This window comes from Dromiciops gliroides, chromosome 3, assembly GCF_019393635.1.
Source record: "Dromiciops gliroides isolate mDroGli1 chromosome 3, mDroGli1.pri, whole genome shotgun sequence".
NCBI classification, from domain to species: Eukaryota; Metazoa; Chordata; class Mammalia; order Microbiotheria; family Microbiotheriidae; genus Dromiciops; species Dromiciops gliroides.
Window position 1 is genome coordinate 315060957 of NC_057863.1, and position 25780 is coordinate 315086736.

The 25780-nt window shown below is 36.2% G+C and overlaps 1 protein-coding gene across 14 annotated transcripts in view; it reads left to right on the forward strand.

Moving 5' to 3' along the window:
- Positions 1-25780, forward strand: part of BBX (BBX high mobility group box domain containing) — a 379187-nt gene that overhangs the window by 235692 nt on the left and 117715 nt on the right. For all 14 annotated transcript variants that reach the window (XM_043994822.1, XM_043994815.1, XM_043994823.1 and 11 more), the window contains 2 exons: positions 14473-14668; positions 21542-21609. In XM_043994822.1, coding sequence (XP_043850757.1) covers positions 14473-14668; positions 21542-21609 — 264 coding nt within the window. The remainder of the gene's footprint in view (positions 1-14472; positions 14669-21541; positions 21610-25780) is intronic.

Sequence of the window (25780 nt, forward strand, 5' to 3'; positions counted from 1 at the left end):
TCTGTTTGTCTTGGTTCCTATACAATGAGCTGGAGAAAGAAATGGCAAACCACTCTAGTATCTTTGCTTAGAAAACCCTAAATGGAGTCATGAAGATTCAGGCATGACAAAACGACTGACCAAGATCAAGGATATGTTAGATGCCGAGACAGATGCTTTGTATTCAGGGACCTTATATTCTAATAGGGCAAAAGGCTCAGTTGGCCAAGATGTTGAAGAAACAAAATAATTATTCAGATTAATTTAGAGCTATCTAACTTGGAGAAGAAAAATAATAGGGAAGATATTTTGACTGTCTATAGGTATTTGAAAGGCTCTTATGAAGAAGAGAGATTAAAAGTATTCTATAAGGTCCCAGAAGGCAAATCTAGGAGCAACGAATGACGGTTTCCATTCATTGGAAGACTAGTTTTTGGCAAGTAACTTAATCTCTCAGTTCCCCAGGCAGTTCTCTCAGAATCTAATTGAAGAGAAGGGACTGACCTGCATTGGTAAGAGAGTTTTCTTGTCAGGGAGTTTTCTATATCAGTGAAATCACAAGTTCAGACCCTATTCCCTGTAAAGGGGGAAAAAGCTTCTTCATTACCGGGTTTTCTTTCACAGTTATCTCTTTCACTCTTGCCTGTGTGACCACACTCTTATTCCAATCTCCTTCACTGATACATCATCAACCCTCTCCCACTTTCCAAAACATGGGAATCCCTCAAGGCTAGAGTACTCTTTAATGCTCTTATCATCTTTCTCTTCTCTCTCTCCTAGGGTAAACACACCTAATTTCATAGACTCAATTATTATCACTTTGAAGATAACTTCTAGCTAGCTAGCTATGCTCAGGGTGGGCCAAAAGTCACAAAGGGGGTTCAATATTTAATAATGCCTTTTTTGTTTTTAATTTATCATACTATAGCATCATATTATATATATGTGTGTGTATATGTGTATGAAATTAATTTACATCACATGTGAAAATTCATCTCATAAATGGTGAAAAATAAAGACAAAAATAATTCTCAAAAAGCTATGAAAACATCATGACTTTTGGCTCCCCATGTACATATCCAGGAATAATATCTTCCCTGACCTCCTGTTCCTAATCACAAACTATCTATTGGCCATTGTTAGATACCCTCAAGTCATCACATATAAAATGGCACTGATTATCTTCTTTCCCCACAGATCTACCACCTACTCCAACCTTACCCATTTCTATCTTATCTCCAACACACAGGGTTCATAAGTTTGAAAGTCATCTTTTCTCCAATTCTTCATCTGAAATTTATTCCCAAGTCTTTGCCATTCTTTTGCCACAGCAATTCCTTTAATAACAGGGCATCTTGTGATAGAGTTATTTCATTCCTTTTTTCTTCACTCGCCGCCACTGCTTCATAAGACTATGATAATACTCTCCCAATTGATCTTCACTGCTTGCAGTTTCTCAGCTTCTCCAATAAACTTTCACACAACTGTAAAAATAATATTCCTATGGCACAGGTCAGTTTTAAAAACCAAAACCAAAAACTTTCAATAAGTCCTTATTGCCTCTGGGATAAAATATAAACTCCTGACCCTTTCCAATACATTTTTCACTCAGCTGCCCTAGTAATCTCTATAATTCACTAACCTTAAGATGCTATATGTGAGTTATTGTTAGCATTATTATTGTTGAACTCTTCCTCTAATAAAACAAATGGCAACTTCAGTGGCTTCCCATTACCTACTAAAGAATACAAGTTACTGATCCTGGCATCGAAGGCTCTTCACAGTCAGTTTCAACCTAGCTTTCTAACCTACTCTCACACTAATTGCTTTTACTGACTTTCCATATAAACCAATTTAATTAATACATTTATTTTATTATAAATAAATTTCAAGGGGACAGCTAGGTGGCACAGTGGATAAAGCATCAGGCCCTGGATTCAGGAAGACCCGAGTTCAAATCCAGCCCCAGACACTTGATACTACACTAGCTGTGTGACCCTGGGCAAGTCACTTAACCCTCATTGCCCTGCAAAAAAAAAAAATTAAATGAACATTTATTAAGCATCTACTACATAGAAGATTCTATACTAAATACTAAGAATACAAAGGCAGAAAGAAAAGGGAAATAATTTGCTTTTGAGAAGCTTTTATACTACTGGTTGGGATGATGGAATGTAATATAAACAAAGAGAAGTAAATATGTGGGTTTTGAGGAGAAGAATACTAGCAAATGAGGGGAACAGGGAAGACATCATGGAGGAAGTGGCACCTGACTTCAGTATTTAAATCGGGTAGGGATTCTGAGAAATAAGTGCTTTCCAAACATGGGGGAAATGGCTTGTGCAAAAGCAGAGACAGATTTGTTTTTAAAATTTATTTAAATATCTATTTATTTTAAAATTCACAAAAATTTATTAAGGATCTGCTAGGTGACAGGCACTGTATGCTCGGGGGATACAAAGAAAGTAATTAAATAGTTCTTGCCTTCATAAAACTTACATTTTATAAGTATAGATTGTGTGTATAAGTGTGTATGTATGTATGTATCTTTGTATGTATAAAGTATATCAATATATACCAAACGTGCAAATGAATACAAGATAATTTTTAGAAGGAAGATTACTAGTAGCCGAAGGAATCAGGAAAAGTCTCACATAGAAGGTGATTTGGGGGTTAAGCTTTGAAAGAAGGAATTCTAGGAAGTTGTGGTGAGAAGGGGTTAGGGGGATGTCCATTCAGGAATGTGTGGGTGAGAGACTTCAAAGGTACTGAAACAGGAAAGGGAATGTCATGTGTGAAGAGCAAGGAGCAGGACAGTTTGGCTGGATCACCAGGTGTATTAAGGAGAGTATCATATACTAGGACTGGACACATAGTATCAAGGAGGAGATGGAACGTTGAGCTTAGGAAAAATAAAGTAGCCTAGTTTGACTGGAAAATAGAGAACCAAAAAAAAAAGAAGGAAATGTAAAATAGGGCTAGGAAGGCTGGGTGGATCCCTATTGTGGAGAGCTGTAAATGCCAGATGTAGTGGCTTTGTTTTATCCCAGAAGCAGTAGAGTTGCTGAAGGCTAGAGACACATACATGTAGATAGATATACATACACAGTATAAATCTGTATATACTTATATACATGTATATGTATGTATGTATATAAAATCTATATGTATAGATTCCTAATGAATTTAAATACATATATATGGCGGAAGCTAGGTGGCACAGTGGATAAAACACTGGCCCTGAATTCAGGAAGAACTGAGTTCAAATCTGGCCTCAGACACTTGACACTTATTAGCTGTATGACCCTGGGAAAGTCACTTAACTCCTATTGCCCCCCCCCCCCAATAATACATATATACATATATACGTGTGTGTGTGCGCGCGCGCGCACGTGCGCGCGTGTATCTGTGGTTTGGGGTGAAATTTTAGTTGTAGAACAGATAGTACTATCCTTATTTCCAAAAAGCAGGGAAAATACTCCTTGCATTTCAGAGGCTTGTCATCTTGGTAAACCTTCAAGTGCTATAGGAATGTGAACTATTTTGGGGAGAAGCTGTTGAGATACGGGGATGGGGCACAGGGAAGAGTGATGAAAGTGACATTAATGGAAATAAAGAAGTTGAAGGTGGCATTGGTTGTAGTTGAGGGGTGAGAAGTTCCTTTTGGGATATACTGTGTCCAGGCAAGGTTTTCTGAAGGAAGTGGCCATGAACTGGGCCTCTAAATGGGATTTAGACAAGCGGAAGCAGAGAAAGCATATTCCAGAAAGGAGAAGAGAGAGTGTAAGACCAAAGACAAGGAGGAGGAGAAACCCAAGGTGGGTTCAGGGAAGCTGTAGGCTCTTTAGTGTAGTTGGAGTTTGTACCTGTTGGGACTTTTCTTCTTTCTTTAATCTCTTTAAGACATGGGTGTAGTAGTGGTAATTTCAACTGATTCTTGTATGGCTTGGTTATCCTACTAATCACATTCCATTAGACATATTGTAGCTTGTTAATTTTTTTCATTAATTAGTGTCGAGAACTAGAAACAAGATTTAAACCAGGACTGACCAAGAAAAAGTACTATCGTACTGTTCTTTCATTCTTTTTGGACACTGTACTTTTATTACAAAGGTGTGGCCTCCATGTCACACTAACGCTCACATGGCCAGGATTTTGTTTTGTTTTCAATGTGAACTGTTATCGTTTTTTGTTTTGTTTTTTTGTTTTAATTAATTAATTAAATTTTTTTTTTTAGTGAGGCAGTTGCGGTTAAGTGACTTTCCCAGGGTCATACAGCTAGTAAGTGTTAAGTGTCTGAGGCCGGATTTGAACTCAGGACCTCCTGACTCCAGGGCCAGTGCTCTATCCACTGTGCCACCTAGCTGCCCCGTGAACTGTTATCTTGACATATCCTTCTCCAGCTCCCCCAGCCATCCTATATTTGTACATCACAGCTTTACATCTGCCAAATGTCAAGTGCATGACTTTATATTTATCTTTATTAACATCAGGCCATGACTCCCATGACTTTGGTCCATCTAGACCTTCTCTACTTCAGATTCTTTCATCCTGCATATCACCCTTTCCTACATATCCTACATGCATGCATGCGCGCGCACGCACACACACACACACACACACACATCCTTTCCAAGTAATGAGCAGTAATTTGTTAAGTACCTACTATGTGCTAGGTGTTGGGAATGCGGTGGCAAAAATAAATGGTCTCTATTTTTGAGGATCTTAGAGTCTTATTTGAGGAAATATATAAAAATATAACTAGATGGTGGTGGTGGTGATGACAGTGATTTTAGCTAGCACTTTAAGGATTGCTAAGCACTTTGCAAATATCTCATTTTATCCTCACAAGGGAAGTAGATACTTTTATTATCTCCATTTTACAGATAAAGGAAAATGAGGCAGGCATATTAAGTGACTTACTTGCTTAGGGTCACATAGCTAAAATTTATCTGAGGTAGCATTTGAACTCAAGACTTCCTGACTCCAATTCCAACATTCTATCCACTATACCACTTAGCTGACTTTTAATACAAAATAATACATACAAAGTAACTATTGAAAGATAAAATACATACATTCACAAAGTAACTGGATGGTGAGGATGTCCTATTAGCTATGGTGATCAGGAAATGGTCTAGGAGGTGGCATTTGAGCTGAATTTTGAAAGTGAGCCCCAGATTCTGTGAGGTGAAGGTCAAGAGGGATTACATTCTAGGCTTGTGTGTGTGTCTGGGGGTGGGGGGTGGGCAGCCTTTGCAAAAGCACAGAGACCTGATATAGCATGTTGTGTGTGAGAGACAGCGAGTAACCTGTTCTTTGTAAATTTGCTAAATCTTCCATCTCTGTCTCCATCAAATTCATTGATAAAAATATGGAACACAATATGATCAAAAACAGAGACCCTTAGCACTTCAGTAGAGACAGCTCCAGGATGATGTCAATTATTCTGAGTTATATTGTTCAACTAGTTCAATTCATTTAGCTGTACCATTATCCAGTCTATATCTCTTTATCTTGTTTTCAAAGTTGTTGTGAAACTTTCTTAATCACAAATACAGGAATCTTATAAAAATCTAGGTCTCCTTTTTCTATAGTATTCTTCCAATCTACTAGCTTGGAAGCCCTTTCAAAAAGGTAATGCAATTAATCATGACTTTTTCTTAATGAACTTATGATGGTTCTTATTGGTCATGGCTTCTTAACTAAATTCTAATAAGTGGCATTCTTAATAATACATTCTAGAATTATCAAGCTTACTAGCATACTTCTTTTTTCAAAATATACCTTCTATTTTTTGAATATCAGGATAAAATTTGTTTATCTGTCTCTGGTCCTGTTGTATCTCTCCTTTTATTCATAATTCTTCTATGATTAGCAATATCATCTGCATGATCTTTTGTTATTTTAGGATTTCAGGATTTGAAATTATTGAGATAGCATAGATGTTCTCTTATATCCTCACTTACCTTGATTTCAGTGCATTTGAATGTGCTGTACCTAGCAAAGTATTAAAACATAGGGATATCTCCTTTCTCACATCAGGAAATAAACTCTTCCACATAGTTAAACCTTTCAAATAAGTGACACAACCCTTTAAGCTCTGGTTCTCTTAAAAATTTTTTTTTCTATTGAAAATAGATGATGGGGCAGATAGGTGGTGTAGTGGATAGAGCACCGGCCCTGGAGTCAGGAGTACCTGAGTTCAAATCTGGCCTCAGACACTTAACACTTACTAGCTGTGTGACCTTGGGCAAGTTACTTAACCCCTATTGCCTCACTTTAAAAAAAAAAAAAAGAAAATAGATGATGGCCAGCTAGGTGGTGATGTGGATTTAGCACTAGGCCTGGAGTCAGGAAGACCTGAATTCAAATGTGGCCTCAGACACTTACTAGTTGTGTGACTCTAGGCAAGTCATTTATTATTGTTTGCCTTAGTTTCCCCATCTGGAAAATGAGCTGGAGAAGGAAATGGCAATCTACTCCACTGTCTTTGCCAAGAAAACCCCCAAAGGGTTAATAAAGAGTCAGACACAACTGAAAAATGACTAAACAACAATATGGCAGATTTAATATTGGATATGATTTAACATGTTCTTAATGATTCAGGGTCATAATTGTGAACATTAATTAGTGTACTCTGCAGTGACTTACTTCGGGTCATTGAGGTATATAATGCTGTTTGAAACTATACTCTGCTATTAATACACTGTTATTTTAGGGTTCTATTTGCTTGTTACAGTTCTTTAATAAACTCTTGCTTTAGATGGATGTATTTGGTTTCTATCATCCCTAAAATTCTTTGACTGTATATTAACCACCGAAGTATGTGGATGATCTAATGTGCCTCACTACAAATCAACTAATTTTTTTCCTAATTGTAGGAATGTATTAATTTCTTAACCCTTTTCTCTTTTGACCAAATGGCTCATTTAACTGTCATCTTCTGTAGATACTATTAACATATCAAAAGTTCATTAAAAGCAAATAAAAACAATTGTCTTTAGTAACAGCCTACTGAGAACAAAATAATGAATAAACAAATGAATGACTGTGTATTAAGCTCTTTACCATATGCAAATCAGGTATACAAATAGAAAAATGTAACTGCCCCTGCCCCCTTAAGGAGTGTACATACTAATAAGACAACTTATATGGGAATTTCCAGCTGAAAGTCCATTGAAAAGGCCTAGTGCTCCATAGGGTACAACAGCAAAATAGGTGGCAACGAAGCTTCTTTAGTATTATTTTATTAATGTTGAGCCATGGAATTGAAGAGCTTTCTTTTTTTGAATCTTTAGTAGCTATGGCTTCTGAGGACCCTGGGGCTATACATAACACCTGCAGTAGCAGGTGGCAGGTTATTCTTCCACAAAGGTTGCTCCCTTGACCATAGCTTATGTTGGGGGGGGGGTGTCTGGCCTTTGGTAGCACTTGTTTAGCAACTGGTCTTAGTGGTAGAAGGATTGGCCTATTCCTTCTTTTTTTCCTCAGGGGCTGTCCTCCTAAGTGATGGTTTCAGGTCTGAAACCATCACTTTTGGTCAAGGAGTCCTCCTCTGTCTGAGGAGAAGTAGTTCTTGAGATGATGATGTTGGTTTGATCTGATTATGTTAGTTCTCATTTCTTCTTCAGGGTGCTATTTGACAAATTATACAAATGGTAGTTTTGCTGCGCTCATAGTCCCTAATGAGGTTAGTGGGTTTTTAATCAGTTCAAAGAACAGGCCATCAGCTTGAAAATAGTAGTATCAAAAAGGGTCAAAACTGTTTGGTGATTACTGGCAGATGTCAACATCAACATATGAAATTCAAATAAGACTGTAACAAAATAACCCAAGGTCACTAATGGTAGAAATGATAATTTACATTAATTATTCATAGTTGTTTCTTATATAATGTTTTTAGACTTTTCCTTTAAATTTTCTTTTTAATAGTAACAGAGGAACCAAACTGAGACAGGGAGTAGAACTGTGATTTCCAAGAAGGGAAGTTGCTTCTTCCAAAACAGGTCAACACTTTCTCTACATCAAGTGTTAGAAAGTTGCCTGAGCACTTAGAGGTTAAGAGACTTTCCCAGGGTCACACAGCTAATATGCGTCAGAGGGAGGTCTTAAACTCAGGTTGTCCTGGTTTCAAGGCCAGCTCTCTATCCATATTACCATAATGTCTCTCATACACATGTATTTTAAATCATTTTCCAGACTTACACATTCTATGTTCCAGCCAAACTGGCCTTTTTTGTGCTTATCCACCCATCCATCCATCCATCTGTTCATTAATCCATCCATCCATCCATCCATCCATCCATCCATCTCCCCCTACATTCAATAGAATGAAGTCTCCTTAAAGGAAGGAAGAGGTCTTTTTTTTTTTTTTTGCCCTTTCCTAGAACCTGATATGGGGCCTTACACATAGTAGGTGTTTGGTAAATGCTTGTTAAATAAATAAATGCAGATTCATTAATTAAGGCTATTCCCAAAAGATTTTTACTTGGCAATAAGTAAAAGGACTGACTTCCACTTGTTGCCAAATAAATACTGGTGTTCCTTGTGATATATGATATATTTAGAATTTAATTAAAAATATACAGCTTTTCTCCAAATTCAGACTGAGGGTCTTATTAGTCCAAAGTAGTGAGAATGTACTGCATTTCCCAAAAGTTACAATAGCTGTCATATGTGACTTTAAGGTATCCCTTCGTACAAGTTTGAGCCTTGCAATAGTTTTGAGTTAGGACTCTATATATGTTGTTCTTAGCACTACTTTATAAATGAGGAAACTGAGGTCCCACCACCACCAATCTGCCTACCAGACCAAGCTGCTTCTTGAAAAAGAAGGTAGTATGTTTTGTAATTTTTTTTTTTTGGCAGGCCAATGAGGGTTTAGTGACTTGGCAGGTTCACAGAACTAGTAAGTGTCAAGTGTCTGAGGCTGGATTTGAACTAAGGTCCTTCTGAATCCAAGGCCAGTGCTTTATCCACTGCACCACCTAGCTGCCCCTCTCATTAGAACTTTTACAGGAAGAACAGTTAGCTAGGAGTGTTTTAATTGAAGCTGGTCTAGTTCATTTGAATTTAATTTTTATTTTGGTGTCTTTGTTTAAACCGTTAGTTCTTTCTGCTTTTTGAATAGCTTTTTTATAGCCGTGTAACATGAATATTCATATTTTTTGCTCCATTAAAATCTTAAATTAATTTAATATACTGTCAGATAAAGTGCTAGTCCAGCTAAGTTTCTCTTTGTTTAAAGTATAAAAATAGCAAGAATGATTGAAATAATCAGTATGGTATATGTCATTGTGTCTGAACAGTATTATTAAATCTTTCTAAAGGAAGGAGCCTAGAAGTAGGGAAAGTATGTATAGATGAGTGTTACTTTTTAGATGTTATATATATCCTTTCTTTCTGTCCTTTATATAATGTTAATTCTTCCACTGAGAATACTTAAAATGGTATTATGATAGAATTATTGTCGGAGTAATAATCAATGTATGTTGATTGGGCATAAAATGTTAAATCTGGAAGGGACTTAGCTTCCTACTATCTTCTTCTTATAGCATGAAATAACTGAAGAAATTTACCCCCCACCCCCCAAATCAAACAGAAGTAAGAAGTTAATGGTGACTATTCTATTTTTTCTCCTGGTATAGTCACCTGCATTTCTATAGAAGCCAGAATTGCCAGGATCCCTTTTTATATGAGTTAACTATACATAGTGAGTGGATCATTCTACTTAACTGAAAATAACCAAATTCTCTTGAACTGATTTGGTTAAATATGAGAAGTTTTGGATCACAAAAAAGTAATGAAGAATAGTAACACTTATAAAGACATGAAAAAGTATAGCCTCTGTTTACAGTACTTTTTAATTGTTATTAGAATAATTAGGAAATTGCTTAAACCATTTATATACTAAAGCCCATCAGTTACTCCCTTGAACTCTCAGTGTTGCAACTTATGCAGGGAAGGCATTATGTCATTTGAGGGATGAAAATAATGCCATTCTCATGTAGAAAGAGCTACAAAATAATATAAGTAAGAAGATGTACATAATGAAAATATATCCAAAATATCAGGTGATTAATTTGCATTACTTATCTATTCAGTGTCATAGTTAATTGCAGAAAAGGTTGGAAATTTATAAGCTCGCTTGCTTGAAAGGTGACTTTGTAACCCAAAGGAAGAGTTTCTTGGAGAAGAGTATTTCAGCTGTTAGACCATTTTTCATTCAAGATCTTAGTGCTTTCAGGTGATAATTGATAATTCCTCTCTTCCTCTGTCTTTGCTTTCATTGAAACCAGATATTGGGACCAAGCTGAACAGAGGCAAAGTCTAAGTGATAGATTATATATGTGTGTGGCAGTAAATGATTTGGTAATTATTCATTGTTTTGGATTAAATGGCACTACTTATTCAACAAATACATGAGTTCCTAATGAGTTGTAGGGAATTGTCAAGGGTTTGTTAAGTGCCTTGGAAAGTATGCTTAATTTGAAGTCTGAAGATCCAAATTCAAATCTGAGCTCAGCAACTTAGTACCTGAGTGACCTTGGGAAACTCACTTAACCTCTCTTTACCTCATCTGTAAAATAGGAGGGGGTGGGGAATTAGACCAGATAGCTTCCAAGGTCCCTTCCAGTCCTGGATATGTCATGTGGAGGGAATAATCATTTCTATCTGGGATTAGTAAGAGTAGTTTCATGGTAAGGGTAGTATTTAAACTTTAAAAAATGGTCAACCAGCTCTTCTGAAAAAGAATTAGAATCACTGTTCAGAAAGTAACTAAAATTTTCATACCCTTTGACTTAGAAAGTTTACTGCTAGGGAGCTAGGTGTTGGCTAGAGTGCTGGTAAAGTAAGAAAAACATGAATTCAAATCTATCTCAGATTCTTATTAGCTCTGTGACCCTGGGCAAATCACATTTAACCTCTGTTTGCCTCAGTTACTTTATCTGTGAAATGGGAATAATAGTAGCAGCTACCTCCCAGGGTTGTTTTTAATCAAATAAAATAATATTTATAAAGTGCTTTGTAATTATATAAATGCTAGTTGACTTATTATTATTAGTGAAAGGTCTCAGTCATCACAATATCTACAGTAACACATTTTTGAGGTAGTAAAGAACTAGAAACAAATTAAAATCATAGCTGTAGAGGAGGAAGACACATCTAACTTCACTCCTATATTTTACAAGTGAAGAAACTGAGGCCCAGAGGTGTTAAATGACTTGCTCAAGGACATATAAGGAACAGATAGAAGAAATGGAATTTGAGCCTCAGTCGCCTGTTCCTAAATCCATTGATCTTATTACTGTGCCATAAGAAATGATGACTATGAGGAATACAGAGAAGCATGGGAAGGCTTATAAGAGCTTGTACAAAGTGAAATGAACAGAACCAGGAAACCATACTGACTACAACAGTGAACATGGAAAGAACAAAAAATACTACAGAGCTGTCTTGGTGTCAAAGAAGAGAGGACAGAATGTCATCCTTACCCCCTTTCTTTCTTTGCATAGGTGGGGCATTATGGATTTGGCATATTGCATATACTTTTTGACTTGCTTGATATATTGATGAGGTTTTTTGAAGTTTCTCTCCCTCCTCCTCCAACCTCTTTGTTACAAGTGATGACTCTTGGGGCAGGGGAGGAAAGGAAAAGAGATATATTTTGAAAAGTGATATTGCTAGATAGTGCAGTGGATAGAGTACAGGTCCTGAAGTCAGGAAGACTCAAGAGTCCAAATCTGGCCTCAAATACTTATTAGATGTGTGACCCTGGGGTAGACACTTAACCCTGTTTGCCTCAGTTTCCCCTTCTGTAAAATGAGCTGGAGAAGGAAATGGCAAATCACTCCAGTATTTCTGCCAAGAAAACCTCAAATGGGATCAGAGAGTGAAACATGACTGAAATGACTGAACAACAAAAATGATATAAAACAAATAATATTAATGAACATTTATTACAAAGAAAAATGGGTAATATTTTAATGTGCAGAGATGAGAGCTGCATTTTAGGCAAAGGGAACATCTAAAAGGTAAAGAGGTAGGAAAGTGAGAGAATCACACTAAGGAAACAAATAGTTCAGTTTGACTGATACACATAACATGTATGAATAGGAAAGGTAGAAGATAAGTTGAAAGGATGGTTTAGAGCCAGGAATAAGAGGATCTGGAATATTGATAATGTGCTCTGTACATGAGGCAATGGGGAATTTCCATTGACAGCTTTAGAGCAGGGAAGTGGCTTGATTAAAACTGAACATTATAAAAAATAATCTGATAGTGGTATATAGGATGAATGGGAGGTAGGGAAATTAATTTGGATTAGTGAAAAAGTCCATAGAAAGACTGGAAAAGATGGCAGCCTTAATGGAAGAGGGCAGTGAAAAAGGAGTGGGGATGAGAGACATTGAAGACAATAGTCCATAGAATTTCCTGACTGGGTGTAAATGGGTAAGTAAGAGAATTACCAAGGAAGTTTCTTCTCCATTCTGACTCTAGAAGACAAGGAGAATTAACTCTGTCTTTATCATTGTCTTGTTTTCAGTAATATTCTTGTTGTTACTACTACTTGTACTTCATTGGGTAGACTTGGGATCATTTCTAACTTACCTGTCAGCATTATCAGCCAAGGTGCAGAATGGAGTGGGTCTTAGCAAATGAAGTGACCTCTTCCTGTGAAAGAGGTTTATCTTGACCAGAGTTTGAATCAGCAAAAGGGAGCTTGCAAGCTTGTCTGCTACCTGAGTTCTTTGTATTCTATAAATAGAAGGATTCTAGATGCTGGTAGCATCAGGACAGCACCTTTTACCAGGATGAAACTCACTTAAACAACAACAAAAAAATGAGGAGAGATAATTTTATTTATCATGATAAGCAGTAAAAAGTCTTTGGTCACTGGATAGATTGAATGCCCTTTAACTGACTGTCTGTATGTGACCCATCTATCCTGTGTATCTTAACAGCACACAATAATGATGCCCATGTTTGCTTCTTCCATAATGTTTGTTGCTTTTCCCGTGATAATAAAGAATACCTAGTCTAATTTAGATTTATTGTGTAAGTTCCCTGGACATATGAGTATGTTATGAATGGGTCTGTTTTCTATAGTATATTACAGTGTTCTATATCATTGACTCAAAAAACATTTTTATAAGAGAGAACTGTAACTTCCTGCTTCTGTAATAAGAGTTGGAAAAAATCTTTGTAATGTATTTTATTTATATCAAAAAAAGAAAAAAACTTAATTAACTTTGTATTTTACAGTTAAGTTATTTGTGATTCAGGAAGAATAATTTTCTTTAAAAATATATCACTGAGTAATTATAGAACATTTACTATTTAACATCACATTATACAACATATTATGGTTTAATTATGTGCATTTATAAATTAAAATGGAAAAAAGTTTACTGTTTAGAAAGAAATATGTATTTTTATCCCCCACCTGAGTCCCTAAAACATAATAAAAATTTAATTAAGTACTTAATTAATCAATTTATTGTTTATAAGTAAAAAGCAACTTTTATTTGTAACTATTTTAATACATAGAGAGTTGGAATATTGTTTTTGATATGATTAATTAGCCAGCAACTATTGTATATGTTAAAGTAGGAATTAAATAAAATGGAATAAATAACATTAGGAAACAGAAAAGAATGTTTTGACAAATAATAAACAAACCTGATTTCAGTATTATGAACAAAGTATACAAAAGAATAAAAGAAAGAAAAAGGACATGGAAGAGAAAAGAAAAAAAGCGAGAAAGATTTGTAATGATTGAACATTTATAGAGGATGGTAGATACCTGGGAAGAAGAGTTTGAAAGTTTCAGAAATTCTTAGTGAACAGATAAAAAGGCCATAGCATTTGTGACTTATCCTCCTGGGCCTTTTTCTCCCAGTGTCTGTCCTTGGCTCTTTCCTTCTTTGGCTTAGCTAAGTGATCCAGAGACATCTTAGATTGAATTTCTATCATCAGAATCTCTCAGCACAGATAACAAAGCTTCTACTGTATTTGACAAATGAAATTAAATAAGAGGCAGGATCAAGCTACTGACCCAGGGATATTGCCCACCCCTGAGCTAAACAGAAAGCTTGAAGATTATTTTTATATTTAAGCATCAGGATTGTTGTTTTCCTGGTAAGGCACATATAGCTCCCTAAAAGGTGAAATAAATTAGGGGTTAAAAAAAGCACAATTTCTTGAGACCTACCTACCCCCCACACAAGGAAAACTTCTTTTAGGGACCTTCTGATAAACTGTTAGATATCTTGGGGGCACTAGAGAAGAAAGAACCCTAGGATATATGACAGTCCTTGTAGCTTTACCTTTTACCCTATTATGAGAGGAGATAGAAGATATATTGTAAAAATTTATCTTTTTATGAACTGGTTCAAAGTTTAACTGTGACATAGTGTGATGTTAGAATTCTTCTGTCTGAATAGAGTATGTCAGGTTGTAATTTTTTCACCTTTTCTTTTATTTTAGTACAAAGATGCATTTATGAAAGCCAATCCTGGCTACAAATGGTGTCCTGCAACAAACAAACCTGTGAAATCCCCAACACCCTCTGTTAATACACGAAAAAAGCTGTGGGCCTTTCCATCTGACTCTGGAAAAGATTTACCAAGCCCCAAGAAAGCAAAGACCGAAGAAATGCCTCAGCTTAACTTTGGGATGGCAGGTGAGTTGGGTTTCATATCACCTCCTCTCCATTAATGACAGTTATTAAATCTTGACAATATTTCCAGCCACGAGAATTGTTATGAGTGGACTGGTACCATAGGTAGACCACCTAAAAACAACAAAATGGGACAATCTTATACTGTTCAGCATCAGTAATAAAAATGAGGTTTAATAATAGGCGTCATTTAATGGATGAGACTATTCACAGTGACAATGAAATCAAGGATTGCTGATCTAGAAACCTGAAGGTCTCCTGTGGCGTTTCTAGAAACAGAAGAGTGAAGAAAAAAACAATTAAGACTCCCCAATAAACAACCAGATACATCCCTGGCTAACATTAAATAGTATGGAATACCTTATTTCCCAAGATCTGGAGATCAAGAATGTGTCCCTCTGTATTGCTAGTCTGAAACAGAAGTGATTATGAAGTATGCCAAGAACTTTGTGTCTGTGTGCATCTGTGTATCTGTCTCTCCCCTCTCTTCTGGAGAAAGAGCTTTAAAATCCAAAGTGAAACCATTAGAAATAGGAGCTTTCCTTCTGAGTCATGGAATAGAAAAGCTTTTATTAGCTTATATAGGCAGAAGGTTTTACTTACTCTGAAAATAATCCAAGTCAAACCTTGCTTGTCTTGGGTGTTGCCATATCAGTTTGTGAGGTAAACCAGAGAGGCAAATGAAATCTGATGGGTATTGGTCAGAGAGAAGATTATGGTTCATTATATATTTCTTTTTCATATTTCATTTCCTTTTCATCTCATTTAATTTTTCGTTTCACTTTTCCTTCAGAGTCAGAATGTTAATTCGATGTTCCAAACTTACTTTTCTCTTCATGCCTCCCTTTTTCTCCACCTTCTTTGCTGAGGACTCTACCTCATATTTCACCAAAAAAGTCAGGCATTTGGGACCTCCTCCTTACCATCTCACATCACTGTGATATCATCTTCCATTCCTCCTCCTTCACTTCAGTACCTAACCATGAGGTCATTTTTCTGCTTGCTAAAGCCAACCCCTCCAAGGGCACTCTCGATCACCTTCTTCTAGCTCTTGATCCATTTTCTCTAGAAAATTAACCCCAACATTATCCCTACTCTTTAATGTTCAATCTCTTCCTATCTATCATTTGGCTCATTCATTATTTCTTATAAGAAACACTTTTTTTCACCTAAGGGCAATGAGGGTTAAGTGTCTTGCCCAGGGTCACACAGCTAGTAAGTGTCAAATGTCTGAGGCCAGATTTGAACTCAGGTTCTCCTGAATCCAGGGCCAGTGCTCTATCCACTGTGCCACTTAGCTGCCCCCAGTATTACTTTTTTTTTTTTAGGGCAGTGAGGGTTAAATGACTTGCCCAGAGTCACACAGCTAGTGTCAAGTGTCTGAGGTCATATCTGAACTCAGGTCCTCCAGAATCCAGGGCCAGGGCTTTATCCACTGCACCACCTAGCCCCATATTCATTACTTCTTACAAATAAGCTCAGGTTTCCCCTAGCTTTAAAAAATCCGTTGCTAGGAAAAAAAAAATCCGTTGCAAGATTTCACCGTACCCATCAACTGTTTTCCTATAGCTCATCACCTTGTCAGCCAAATTGATTGAAAAAGCCCTCTACATCTGCTGTGTCCATTTCCTCTCTCCTTTCACTCTTTTATAGACTCTGCAGTCTGTCTGCTGACCTCACTAATCTAACTGTTGAACTAAGAGTGCTTTCTCCAGATTTGCCAATAATATTTTCCTTCTTGTAACAAATATGCATGATTAAACAAAAAAATTTTTTTCAGACATTTTCCATGTCCAAAAATCAAATCTCAATTCTTTACCATAAACCTATCACTTCTCTGTGTCAAGAATGCTATATCATCAATTATTGTGATTCTTCATCAGCAGCAGATAGGTGGTACAATGGATAGAGTACTCAACCTGGAGCCTGAAAAACCTAAATTCAGATCTAGCCTTATATACTAATTAACTGTATGACCTGGGCAAGTCATTCAACCTCTGTTTGCCTCAGTTTTCTCATCTGTAAAAATGGGGATAATAATAGCACCTAACATCCTAGGGTTGTTGTGAGCATAAGTTGAGATCAATAATTTTAAAGTGCTTAGCACAATGTCTGACATATAGTAAGCACTTAATAAATGTTAGTTGTTATTTATTATTATTATTATTATTATTATTATTATTATTCCTCTGGACTTGTAGTTGAACCACTGATCTTTTAATTGATAAATCTAATAACTTCCTTTTGATCCTCCTTCTCCATGATCCCTCTGCAGCATTTGACACCACTGACCACCTTCTCCTTCTTCTCCTTGGGTATTTATGACCTATTTCTCTTGGTTCTCTTCCTATTTGTTTGGTCCTTATGCATCACAACTCATCTATCTCTGGTCCTGCTAATGCTCTCCCTCCCAACCCCTAATCCTTAGAATCCCTGGCTTTCTTTAAGACCTAGTTTTTCCTGCAAAGACTTAAGTGGACTGATGCTGAGTGAAGTGAGCATTACCAGGAGAACATTATACATAGTAACAGCAACATTGTGTGATGATCAACTGTGATAGACTTAGCTCTTCTCAGCAATACAATGATCTAAAGACAATTCCAAAGGACTCATGATGGAAAATGCTCTCCACATCCAGAAAAAAGGATTGTGGAATATGGATGCAGATTGAATCATACGGATTCTACTTTTGTTTTTGTTTTTTCTTTTTAGAGGTTTTTCCTTTTGTTCTGATTCTTTTACAACATGACTGATGCAGAAATATGTTTAATATCATAGTACATATATAACCTATATCAGATTGCTTTCTGTCTTGGGGGAGGGAGAAAAATTAGGAACTAAAAATCTAATGAAAACAAATGTTGAAAACTGGAAAATAATAAAATACTTTTATGATTTAAAAAAACAACCTAGTTCTTACCTTGCTCCAACCCTGAAATGATAGTGCCATCTCCTCTAAGGATGCCTTCCATTTACCTTGTATGTTTTAATTTATACATGTTGGCTTCCCCATTAAAATGTAAGCTTCTTGTTTTTGCACTTGCTTTGTGTCCCCAGCCCTTAATACAGTGCCTAGAACATAGTAAATGCTTTTAAAAAATAACCTTATTAATTGATTGACCAATTCACCCATTAAGTATTTATTAAGCACTTATCAACCAGGCACTAAATATACCTGGTATAACAGAAACCAAGAAAGAAATTAGACCTTCCTAGTAAACCCATTGTGATGATGGATCAATCTTTATTCCTCATATTCCTACCACATCTCCCATGGCACTTGATTATTGAATACATGATAAATCCCATAAGTTCTATTAAATGAATTCTAACATTATGATACCATTTTTGAAGAAGTAAAGCTGTATATAGGCGATTTGATGTCTGTATCATAAAATTAGCAATAAGCTCCCAAAATGATACCTTCTGTATAAAACTTAGACATGGCCTCCTTATTTTATCTGGTCATTTACCCAACACAGGAGCAGTCACTTGGTAGAAAAATTGATGAGATTTCAGCTCAAGGCAGCATACTGAATAGCCACGATCCTCAATTGATGCTTTACTGAACTATATGAGTTTTTAAGGGGAGGGGGGAGGAAGACATTTTTGAATATTACCGGAAAACCAGAGCCATATGGATTTTTGCCTAACTCAGTTATTCCTTTATCAGCTTCTTAAATTCCACATCATTGGTTGTCAATGTGTTCCATTGTCTGCTTTTTCATTTAGCACCAATTCTAGCTCTAGTTCTGGCTAAATAATTTTTAATTGTTTTGTTATTATATATGTATTCACTGCTGCTCTTCAGGAAGAATGCAGTAATGCTAGCTTACCTTCATATAGTTCCTGTAAGATTTGAAAATTTCTGTGTAATCATCTTATTTGATCTTGTCCCTATAAAGTAGGTATTATGAGTATTATTAGTCCCATTTTAAAGATAGGGAAACTGAGGTTTATAGAGATTGAATGAGATCACGTTAGTAAGGGTCAGACTCAGGATTCAAACTCACGTCTTTCCTGACTCCAAATCTATTCCTCTATCCATATCCTATGTTGCTACAGTTTAAGGAAACAGCATAAAGTCACTTGTTTCTTCAATTTGTATGCACCTTTCCCCTTGTCTTTTCTTCCATTTGTTTAATATGGCATTGGTTTCTTTCAATATCAATGTTGAGAGGTCAGTAATTTCAGTAACTTACTTTGATGGTGAAGTAACACTAGCAGGAATCAGAGAACTCCTTATTCTCCTGATAATTTTTTCCTCCTTATGATGACATAATTCTTCTGTTGTAGAGCCATAATCTAAGTCTGGTATACAGTGTATGACATTAGACTGTCAGACTTTCAAAGCATGCCCCTTCCCAGCAAGATAAAATGAAAATGGGGTGATTTGTCTTTAAGAAAAAAACACCTGCAGAGGTACTCCTACAGGTAGAGCAGGGCACAAGGATGGCAGAGGTAAAGCTTTTCTTAAACAAGAATGTACATTGTGTGTCTCATGCCCAGCAGCCCTCAACATATGGTATCCTGCTATTATGCATAATCCAGAAGCAGTAAAATGGACCATCTCCAAAATAGGGGAAATCACACATGTTGGAGGATGAGCTTTCTCAGCGAAATGGAGTATGATATTCATAGGGCTATATCTCCTGGTTCTCCCAAATAATTTTGGAAGACTATAATTTACTTTAATGAATAATTATAATTTATTAGCTAATATTTTAGCATAATCTCAGCATCCTTATGAAGAAGAAATAAAGAGGATATAAAATTCTATAAATTAAGATGTAAGCATATTCCAGTGTTGTTTGATAATTTGAACCAACAAATCTTTGTTAGGAAGTAAACATTCATTTCCCCTTAATCTCTGGGGCAACAGCTGCACTCTGTAGTTGCCTAAAAGCACCAAATTAAACTTTCACTTTCTATGCTCATTTTTTTCCTCCCTGATATTTTCATTTAGAAACAGGAGATTTAAGTATTTGCTGAAACTGCTACAGTTAACACTTAAAGTCTTCACTTAACATTTCATTAAGGAAGGATTTCTTTGTTAAAGAAAAAAAATGAACAGCTTTGTTTTGTCAAATCAATCAAACGCCCCATGTTTGTATGTACACATGTGTGGCTGCCTTCCACTTTTGGTTTATTTCTTAACCACCTAATCATTCTGTGGTCTGCCTTGCCTTTAAACAATCCCTTATGATCCCCCCACCCCCCACCCCTTTCTTTCCAGTAGTACTGGTTCAGTGTTATTTTTTCCTTTGCCTTTAAGCTACCTACAAAATGTTTGCTATTCAAATTGCTTCCTAACTTCTCTGGCAAAGAATAGCAAAGGACTTGATTAGGGTAACAGCTTTGGTAAAATTGTGCATGGTCTCTCACTCTTACTTAAGTTTGTCTAGAAATTCCTCATAGGGAAGTTTAATTAGCTTGTGATACTTATAGAGTATATGTTACCTCAGGTTACTTTTATACTGTCTTTCCTATGTTTTCATGAGAGTTTTGTTGACTTCTACATTTTAATGAGTCTTTTCTAGTACCTTTGGTTTGCTTTATGGTTCCAGTTACACATGCATCTTCTCACAAAATGAAATATCTTGTAGTAGTGTAATCAAGAGGTTTTAAGAATATTCAGCTAATTTTTCCCCATATAGTGTTCATTCTATTCAGATGTAACTCAGGGGTCATGGGGTTTCCATCACACTTATTACCTTTGCTACATGTAACTTTTTGTTTCCAGTAAATGAGGAGTAGAAAGAATAATAATAATAATAATAATAATTATTATTATTATTATTATGTGAGGCAATGAGGGTTAAGTGCCCAGGGTCACACAACTAGTAAGTGTTAAGTGTCTGAGGCCAGATTTGAACTCAGGTCCTCCTGAATCCAGGGCTGGTGCTCTATCCACTGTGCCACCTAGCTGCCCCCAGAAATTATTTAAAAAATTTTTTTTATAGAATAAAAGCTTAATTTTAAACCTAAAATGTAGTTTTAACAAGGACTCAAAAACCCAATAGATTTAGATATAGTCAGGTTTTCTTTTTAAAGAAGGTTTGAACAAAATCCACTAAATAATGGGGCCTTTTTGGAAAACTTCTCTCTATTAAGATTTCTTTCAATCTAGTTGGTTCTTTGTTACCATCCTTAATATCACTTGGCAGAATTAACAGTTATCTGTCTCTCAGGCTGCCTGGAAGATGGATGTTCCAAAGAATTTCTTCAGTGAGGAGTTCCCTCATCTGAACTTGCAAGCAGAAAGGGAAGGAGAAAAGTTTTCTCATTTAGCTGCCTTTCCAGTCATCCATTCATTCAACAAATATGTATCAAATGCTTACCATTTGCCAGGCAGTGAAGGCATACAAAGATGAAAGACAGACATAAAGCCTCTGACTTCAGAGAGCCTACAGTCTGATAGAAGAGTTTTGGTATTATTGCACAAATAAATATAAAACAGACTATAATAACTGCATAAGATCACCTAAATTACTATGAGAGTTCAGGAAAAAGGAAGAGACCATTTTACTGATACCATAAACAGCTTTGAGATTGAGGAAGGTGGCATATTTGTATGATGGACAACATCATTGTTTTAAATACCCATTTATTTTCCTGAAAACAGCTTTGAAAGTCTTTGTCCTTAAAAAAAAAAGAAAAAAAAGAAAAGAAAGTCTTTGTTCTAAAATGTGATATGTGACTTTACTGGATTTCTCTTTACATCATATTCATCATGTTTTTAATGTTTTAGAGAATAATATTTTTGGCAACAAACAGTATTTTGTGCATGTAAATCTATCAAGTTTTTGTAAAGTCTGTTTCTAAAATATTTTATTTTTCTTAATGGGTTTAACATATTAATTGTTTTCTTAATAGACCCTACGCAAATGGGAGGCCTGAGCATGCTGCTTTTGGCTGGGGAACATGCTCTGACTGCACAAGAGGTAAGACATTTTCATCTTCCTCTCAACTCCTGTGGCTTGGAAGGGTAAAGACTAACTCTCTTTGGGGAAAATTGATGTGTTCATGCTGGGTATTTCTCATAGGCACTGTGGTATTCTGTAATGCCACTTTCTCTCAAGCTAATGAACAGACTTTATGTATAATTATTTCTTATTAAAATGTTGGCATTAACAGTTTTTCTGTAAGAAAAAATATATTATGTGAAAATAATAAATCTGGTAGCCTACACATACAATTGAATTAGGCAGCTGTAGATTTTTGGGCTCCTTGTGGCAAGGTATTAAACATAATGTACAGGTAATTGGCACTTACTGTTGTTGCATTCTGTGTAATGAACTGCAGGTGCACAAAGACCTGGGCTTCATTTAACTCTACTGAAAAGACTGCTTTGCATTACTCTAGTTCAGAGTTCTTAGAATGCAGAGGATGGGGGAAGGGGGAAATATTAAGAGAAGGGGTTTATCTATTACTATGTTACTCAATTTATTCTAAAACCCTGATGAAATGTTAGAAACATAGAGCTTAGAGACTTACTGATTTATACCTTGGAAAAAAAGAAAAAGAAAATGTTTTGTGTTTTCATCCATCCCTTTATTGTTTGCATTTGCTTTAACGATATAAGATATACTGAGCTGTGTCTTCCTAAACAATCAATCATTTTTTCTTTTCATTTTGAGAGATAGGTGTGAGACTTAGATCTGGGGGGTTCTTCTGTTTTCCAGAACTCGATTAACAAAGATTTCACTTTTTAACCAGGAAATCATGGTGGCTGATTTACACAGTTATTTTATTTTATTTTATTTTTTAGCAGGGCACTTAGGGTTAAGTGACTTGCCCAGGGTCACACAGCTAGTAAGTGTCAAGTGTCTGAGGCCAGATTTGACACAGTTATTTTAACCGGAATGATCACATTTAATAGGTTATATAAGCCTTAGGCAAGATAAATTGAAGCTTAGTTTAATTTGGGGGCTAGAGGCAGCTAGTTAGTACAGTGGATAGAATGTCAGGCCTAGGGTTCAGTTTCCTCATCTGTAAAATGAGCTGGAGGAGGAAATGGCAAACCATTTCAGAATTTTTCCTGAGAAGACCCCAAATGGGGTTGTGACTGAACAATTTTTTTTTTTTTTAGTGAGGTAATTGGGGTTAAGTGACTTGCTCAGGGTCACACAGCTAGTAAGTGTCAAGTGTCTGACGCCGGATTTTAACTCAGGTACTCCTGACTCCAGGGCCAGTGCTCTGTCCGCTGCGCCATCTAGCTGCCCCTAAACTATTATTTTTCATGTTAAAATTTTTGTTTGTATTTATAATATAGAATACAACTATAGACCCATTTTTTTAGTTCATTGTAAAGGGTCAAGACCCAAGCCTGCTTTATAGGCTAATTATTTATGATTATGTTAATTACATGTTTTTCTATAAATGGTAATATTGAAGATTGGGGAAAGTGGTAAAATTTGACTCAGTATATAGAAAATCCCTGCTTTCACTTAACTGTCCACTTGATGTCACCTAATGAACATGTATACCTACTATCTCCTTATTCAGTGATACCTATTTTAAGATAAATCCATTTCTGTGAATGACAGACATGCAGATGAGTCAGGATGTTACCCTATTGATATATGATCGCCATCTTTTGGTACAATGTGTCACTGCAGGCAAGTCATCAGCTAAGTATGTTGGACAGCAGAACTCAGACTACTTTAAGAATATTCTGAGTTTTCTAGAAATGAATCACTTTATGATAACAGAGACCACTATAACTGGCCGTCATATGATCATAAGGTTTAAAAAATAAAAGGTACTTTAGAGATTATCTTGACTAACTCAAGAGTTTTTGTAGGGAAGCTGGGTGGAATGTTGGGCTTGGAGTCAGAAAGACTCATCTTCCTGAGTTCAAATCTGGCCTCAGACACTTAGATGTGTGACCCTGGAAAAGTTACTTAATCCGGTTGCCTCAGTTTCTTCATCTGTAAAATGAGCTAGAAAAAGAAATGGCAAACCACTCCAGTATCTCTGCCAAGAGAACCCAGATGGGATCATAGAGTCAGAGATGACTCGTCAATAATGCCTTCATCTTACAGATGAGGAAATTCAGGTCTAGAAATAGAATCTAAGGTCCCACAGTTCAGTAAATGGCAGAGCTGACTTGAAACCAGGTCTTCTGACTCTAAGTCCTGTGTTCATTTCCACTAGACCATATTTGTCTCATTGACACCTGTCAGAGTTAGGTCATTGTGGAAAAAAGCGTACATCAGTCATATCAAGTTCAGATAAAAATAAGGGTCACCAGACCATACATAAGTATCTCTGTGGGCAGCATATTGCCTTAGAAAATTACATATTAACATTGTCAATGTTCTATTTAAAAAATATATTTTGTTAAACATTTCCCATTTATATTTTAATTTGTTGCAAGTATACTCCAGAGTGTTGTAGGCTCGGATTTGAGACCTCTGAGATGCTATTAAATCAGTGGGAAGTCCTATGTGAAAATTCTTGGACAAAGATGTTATCAGATGGGTTTATTATTGGACAAGCCTCCTGATTTAGTTCATCTTTACAATCATTGCATTTCCCTGTCTTGGGAAGACATGTAGTATCCTGTGAATGGCTTTGTGCAGGGTTTTTAAAAAAATACACAGATAGTATCCCTGACCTGTTAGGAAATGATAAAATAAGAATAGTTGTAAATGAACATAAGGATAAATACAGAATAAAAGTATATGTCTACATCCACAGTGTGTGTAACTAATTCATAAAGTAGAATGATAAGGGAGGGGAGAAGCAGCGTGCTATACTTGGAGTCAGGAAGACCTGGGTTCAGATACTTCCTCTTTTACTCTCTGAGTTTGTTTCCTCATCTCTAATAGAGGGATAATAATATCTAGAAGTATTTACCTTACAGGGTTGATAAGGAACCCAAATGTGACAATGTATGGTGAGTGCTTTGTAAAGTTTAAAATGTTATAGAAACATTAGTGATTGTTTTTGTTTAGGATCATAAATTTAAAGTTGGAAGGACCAGTAAAGGGCAATCCAGTTCAATCACAAAATTTTACAGAGATGGAAACTTAGGCTTAGAGAGATTTAAATGATCTGCCTGATGTCATAAAGGTACTAAATGTCAGAGGTAGGATTTGAAACTAAGGTCCTCTAACTCCAAAGCCCATGATCTTTCCACTATACCACAAACATTCCAGCAAAGGTACCCCAAGCAGTTACTATCAACTCAATGGAAGAGAACCAGTTGAATACGATATATATATATATATATGTGTGTGTGTGTGTGTGTGTGTGTGTGTGTGTGTGTGTATACACACACATATATATGCATATATATGTATATATATATATTTGGTGAGCCAATTGGGGTTAAGTGACTTGCCCAGGGTCACACAGCTAGTAAGTGTCAAATGTCCGAGGCTGGATTTGAACTCAGGTCCTCCTGATTCCAGGGCCAGTGCTCTATCTACTATGCCACCTAGCCGCCCCCCAATTTAAAAAAAATTATTTTTAACATTCTTTAAAAACATTTTTTGATTGCCAAATTCTCTCCCTCCCTCCAGGGCCTCCCCCCAGCCATTGAGAAAGCAAGCAATATGATATTAATTATACGTGTGAAATCATGCAAAACAAATTTCCATATTAGCTATGTTTTGAAAGAAAGAAAAAAGGTAGGAAGGAAGGAAGGAAGGGAGAGAAAGAAAGAAAGAAAGAAAGAAAGAAAGAAAGAGAGAAAGAAAGAAAGAAAGAAAGAAAGAGACTTCAATTTGTACTCGGTTCATCAGTTCTGTCTCTGGAGATATATAGCATTGAATACAAGATTTTTTTTTTTTTTAATGTAGAGATGCTGTGCTTAGTCATGGGTTTTTGAAAACTTACAAGTGCCCCCTACTGTTTTTGTGTAGCAAAATAAATGACAAGGAAAATCTAAATTTCCTCCCCACCCATCCCAGCCTTGCACATTCCAGGTACATTCTCCCACAAATTCCACCCCATTGGTCAGAAAGGAGAAACATGTGACCAAGGTAAATGATGCTTTTAGTATTGTGGTCAACTTGAACCTTTCTCTGTCTCCATTGCTGCCAGTAGTATTCCTCAAACATGCCCACTCCACCTCCAGGTCATTTGCTGGTCCGGTAATATTCT